The sequence below is a fragment of the Arctopsyche grandis genome, chromosome 11 (genome assembly GCF_051622035.1).
Source record: "Arctopsyche grandis isolate Sample6627 chromosome 11, ASM5162203v2, whole genome shotgun sequence".
In the NCBI taxonomy this organism is placed as follows: Eukaryota; Metazoa; Arthropoda; class Insecta; order Trichoptera; family Hydropsychidae; genus Arctopsyche; species Arctopsyche grandis.
The window spans coordinates 19296165-19302104 of NC_135365.1; the positions used below are offsets into that span (position 1 = coordinate 19296165).

General features: G+C 36.9%; 1 protein-coding gene across 1 annotated transcript; it reads left to right on the top strand.

Moving 5' to 3' along the window:
• The first annotated feature begins 245 nt into the window (after positions 1–245).
• Positions 246–3931, top strand: wts (serine/threonine-protein kinase warts). Its single transcript, XM_077440923.1, has 4 exons — positions 246–479; positions 554–2774; positions 2855–3138; positions 3217–3931. Exons 1-4 carry the CDS (start codon positions 246–248, stop codon positions 3646–3648), a joined length of 3171 nt encoding a protein of 1056 aa, XP_077297049.1. The 3' UTR covers positions 3649–3931.
• Positions 3932–5940: the final 2009 nt, after the last annotated feature.

Sequence of the window (5940 nt, forward strand, 5' to 3'; positions counted from 1 at the left end):
GACATTAAAAGTTCAAACGTGCGAAGGAAGTGTACGAACTGAAGTAATAAAAATAATCGTAAACTTAAAGAAAATAAATATTTTATATATTATTATTAATTAACGTTGGCTTAAAACGGTTTATTTATATATACTGTGTAATCATAGATAGTAAAGAAATTGCTCGTTCATAATAATAATAATAAAAAACCAGTGAGTGTGTGATTCAGCCGGTTAATCTTCAGGGAATGGGGTGAGAAGGGGCCATGAACCCAGGCGCGCCGCCACCCACCAGCAAAACAGCCGCACGTTCCTCGGGATACCATCAAAAAGCTCTTGCGGAGATTCGTAATTCTCTATTACCGTTTGCAAATAGCTCTGAACGCGATGGAGGATCTTCGGCAGCGAGCACCGTCAGTTCCGGTGTCAGCTCTGCTTCCGGAGATTTCAATCTCTTTCGGCATTCTCTTGGACAATTACTTGCCCAAGGCTACGAAGAGGTGACCATTTCATTTATAATATTTGTAAGTAAACTAAAATCTGAATCGTATCTAATCATATTTTTCGTTTCAAGGAAACGGCAACGCGTGCTTTAAAGTTTACCGGAGGTCGTTGTGATGCAGCATTGGATATTTTAACTAAATCTCAAGATTCTACGAATGGATTCCGAAAAGGTCCGACGTTCGGTGCCTTAACCACTAAATTAATACGAAAGCCGAGTTTAGAAAGGGAGTTGAATCTCCACCGTGGAAGTCCAGCATTAGACTCGGGTGCTGGAAGCTCCCGGTCCGACAGTCCGAGACTGACGGAATTATCTCATCACGAGAAATTAACGAGGCAGTATTCTCCGAATTTCGGAGACGCGCCGCCACCCCCACCGCCGAGATGCACTTCCACACCTCCACCGCCGCCGCCACCACATTTGGTGCCGGCTTCCGTTCAGCAGCTGTTCAAGAGAATGTCGCCGGCGCCGCCCGTACCTCCAGCGCGTGGCGTGAGTCCTGTGGCATCGGGGGTGAACAACGGTCCTCCCCAGACGTCTGGACGTCAACCGATGATCGTTCAAAATGGCCCTCAAGTTCAGCAGCAGCTCTCCCAGCAGATGCAAGCTTTGAGTATTTATCCGGGAAATAACAATGGTACTGAACTGCCGCCCCCGTATCCGTTACCTGGATATCCCCCTCCTCCACCTCCTTATTCAGTGTCTATTCAAAATAGACAAAGCCCGACTCAATCTCAAGACTATCGCAAGAGTCCATCTTCCGGTATTTATTCTGGTGCTACATCGGCAGGTTCTCCTAGTCCAATTACAGTTTCTCAATCGATGGGAACATCGTCTATGGCCAGACCTACACCGTTGCAAGCTTGGAGTGCGAGGCAAACTAAAACTCAACCCCCTATTATTATGCAATCGGTAAAGAGTACCCAAGTGCAAAAACCAATACTCCAAACGGCAATAGCACCCGTCGCACCGCAACCTGTTAGTGCTCCCACCACCCAAGCACCTCCTCCTTCATATGCTAGTTCCATTCAACAAAAGCAGCAGAACAACGTATCTGGATTCTCCATTAGTCCCAAACCACCTTCACCGAATACACCTAGTCCGACGACACCTCCCGTATCTGGTACTAGTCCTTTAATACCCACAACGGAACCTCCGAGTTATGCAATCACCATGCAAGCTCTCAAGGCCGCTCAGCGTGGAATGCATCACCAATTACCACCTCCACCATATGGTAATCAAGAGGATATAACAAATTTAGCCAATGCACAAATAGCCCATTCCGCCGTTCACAAAAAGTTTCCCGGTAACAACACCGACTCTAGATCCGAAAGCCCTCAAAGCACTTCATCGAACGACGGGCAGTCTCAAAATCCACCACAGTATCCTAGTTCTGCTAATGATAAAAATAGCCCACCTTTGCCACCCACGGCGTCTTCCTCAGTTGGCAATAAAAATGCCGCCGTCAACGGTTCAAACAACGACAGGTCTAATTTGTCACCGTGTGCGAAAATAAGACACCAATCACCGATACCTGAGCGCAAGCTCATGACCAGAGAAAAGGAAGACGAGCGCCGAGACAGTATAGTGAGAAATTATTCACCACAAGCGTTCAAATTCTTCATGGAGCAACACATAGAAAATGTATTGAAATCCCATAAACAGCGTGTCTTTAGACGGATGCAACTAGAGAAAGAAATGACTAAAATAGGATTAAGCCAAGAAGCTCAATGTGAAATTAGGAAGATGTTATCTCAGAAAGAATCTAATTATATACGATTGAAACGTGCAAAGATGGACAAGTCCATGTTTATAAAGATCAAGACTATCGGGGTGGGTGCTTTCGGCGAAGTCACGCTCGTGCGAAAGATCGATACTCACCACGTGTATGCTATGAAGACTCTTAGAAAATCGGATGTCCTAAAGAGGAATCAAGTGGCGCATGTTAAAGCTGAACGTGACATATTAGCTGAAGCAGACAACGAATGGGTAGTAAAATTGTACTACAGCTTCCAAGACAAAGACAATTTATACTTTGTGATGGATTATATTCCCGGCGGTGATTTGATGTCACTGTTGATCAAACTCGGCATCTTTGAAGAGCACCTGGCGAGGTTTTATATAGCCGAGCTGACGTGCGCCGTCGAAAGTGTACACAAAATGGGATTTATCCACAGGGATATAAAGCCGGATAATATTTTGATCGATCGTGACGGTCATATAAAACTTACCGACTTTGGTCTATGCACTGGGTTTAGGTGGACGCATAATTCTAAATATTACCAAAGGAATGGTGAGTGTGTTACTCTTATTGATTTGTAAATTAAATTGTGTATTGGTTCGGATCGTTGTTGAAATGTTGTATTGTTTTAGGTGAGCACGGCCGCCAGGATTCAATGGAGCCTGATGGAGAATGGCGCGAGGGAGAATGCAGATGTCGACAGTTGAAACCGCTGGAAAGACGGCGACAGTTGGAGCATCAGAGGTGCCTCGCTCATTCTTTGGTCGGTACACCAAATTACATCGCCCCGGAAGTATTGCAACGTACTGGTTACACTCAACTCTGCGACTGGTGGTCAGTCGGTGTCATTCTCTATGAGATGCTCGTTGGATCTCCACCATTTTTAGCATCCTCACCGGCAGAAACCCAGAAGAAGGTACACTTTTTTTTTTTTACTTTTCCATGTGTTTTTTTTTATGTATTTGCATATAAATTATTGATAAATTCATTTCAGGTCATAAACTGGGAGACGACTTTGCATATTCCTCCGTCGGCCAACTTATCGTGTGAGAGTACGGATTTGATTCTTAAGTTATGTTCGGATTCCGAGAATCGTTTGGGAAAAGACGCTGCAGAAGTCAAAGGACATTCATTTTTCAAAAAAGTCGATTTTGACAAGGGTTTGAGAAAACAAGTAGCTCCCCATATTCCTCGGATAGAATGTGATATAGATACATCCAACTTCGACGAGATCGATCCAGATAAGTTGAGGAAGTCGGCGAGCTCAGATTCGAACATATCTGACAATGAACTTTTAGACAACGGAAAAACTTTCCACGGATTTTTTGAATTTACGTTTAGAAGGTTTTTTGATGATGGGGGGCCCGTTTACGCCAATAGAATCAACTTGGAAGATAATGAAAATCAGGGTCCGGTTTACGTATAGCCTGTAGCCACGTGCCTTGAAATATATTCGAACCATAATATGGGTTATTTTTCTAAGATGATTGTATTTTATAGTGTATTTGCCAATATTCGAGAGCCCGGATTTTCAAAATGAAATAATGTGATGACTTTATAACTTTGTTGTATAGTGGCTGTGTACATTTATGATTGTCGCTTTATGAATATGTAAAGAAGTGTTCGATCGTTTACCTATTTATTAATATAGCCTTACTACAAAAAAGTGTTATCTGCTGATGAAAAAAATATAAGCAATATTCTTATACATATATGCATTGTAATATTTTGTATTATTCTCACATGGTGCCTTTACTGTGTATTTATGTTACATTTACATATATATATATATATATATATATATATATATATATATATATATATTTTTATGTATATATATATTAAATTTATACAATTATATATTGTATATAAATGTTATTTGTGTGTCTGTTAATGTTAAGTATGTGTACGTATAAACAAGTTGTATTATGGAACGTTTTCGCTGGTATAAAAGCGAATGTGAATATTTAGTTCGAAGTTTGTATCGATCGTATATTTATTTTGCTTCACCGTTGGGTAGATTAGCGAAAATTATGACTCGGTAAGAACAACCCTTAAGTTTTCAGTATTGTGGGTCGTTTGTTCGAGTTCGTGTTTTTACCAGTGATGAAGTTCTATACACGTGTGGAAAGTGCCAACACTATTATAAATTCATACGTGTAATTTTCAATTAGTTTTCTTTCTTTAAAACGAGTTGATTCTCCTATTTTTTTGTATTCATTTTAAATTTAACGTTGTAATTTATTTATGGCTTTTGAAAGGCTTTTATTTTCAATTATTTAATGCAATAACTTTGTAATTAGTGCTTAATTACAATATTTATTAGTAGTTCTTTATAAAAAAAAACTGTGATTTGTTCATATGAAATATATGTGTATATTGGAATTGCATTAGATCGCAAAACAATTGCGATCAAAATACTTGAAAAGCATCCATATTTAATAAATCTTATTAGCTTTAATTGATTATAGATTTTTTTTAATTTTCTACCCTTTTCATCTACCAAATTTAAACCAGTCTGCGTGACAATAAATTGTCTATTGAATATTTAAGCGAAAGGCATTTTTTTATATTTGAAATTGTATCAAAATTTTTATAATGTACACGAAACGACGAGATAAGTTTTCTTCCAAAAATAGAATACAAGAAATGTTAAACAGAGCTTGACTGAAAATAAAATAAAAAAAGATTAAATATTATCAACTCTATGTTAAGAAATTCCTTCTTTTCATTGTAGGAAATTAAGTAAAAACGAACCAGTTGATCTTTCTATTTTTATTACTAACTAATTTTATTTGATTGTGAAATCTAATAACTGTTTGTATCTGAAGAAGTATTTCTTCGTTTTAAGTTTTGTAATGTTGAATATAAACATATGATTATATATGTTTCTTAACGTAACAGATTAAACCATCTTATTGAAATTTTTTGTTTTGGGTGTCACTATTTATTTTACTTCATAGATCGATAATTTCCTAATATCAGCCTGCGTATAACAATAACAATTTTTTCAAAAAACAAAAGTTTCCAAACATATTTTATAAATTGTTGATTCAGGTACATATTTTATATTGGTTTGCAATAGATTTTATTTAAAATGAAAAACTAAAATTAATAAACGCATAATATAATATGTATATGGAATGGTCAGTAGATATAATGGTCAATAGTCAATCTGTACTCATCCGCGTTTTTATCATAATAAATAATATAATTGTGAGATGGATACCTTGTATACTGACTGCCTCAAATAAAATACGAATTTATATTTTCATACAGATTTTAAACCGTGGCTAGTTAGTCATTACAATTGTAAACTTTTTAAGAATACAAATTAAAAATGAACTTTGGATATTTTACTAACTGAGCGACTGTCGAGTCAAAACCATTAAATTTATGTGTCATATATTCATATGAAAGTAAAATTCATTTGAGCAAAATGTATACTCAATTGATTTATTTAAAAAAAAAATATATATTTATATATAGAGACCAAGAAAAATGTTTGCGTGTAGAGGCAATCAAAATTTAAATCAATAGATGCCTATAAATTTTTAAATATGTGTGCAAGTTGCGCGTGTATGTATGTATGTATAAACACATAATATATATTCTTGATATTTAAGGTATAAATATTAATAAAAATGTGTAAATTAATAACATTATTTTCATTTCAGAATGCGTTGTGAAAATTATAGGGGTTAAATGTAAATAAATA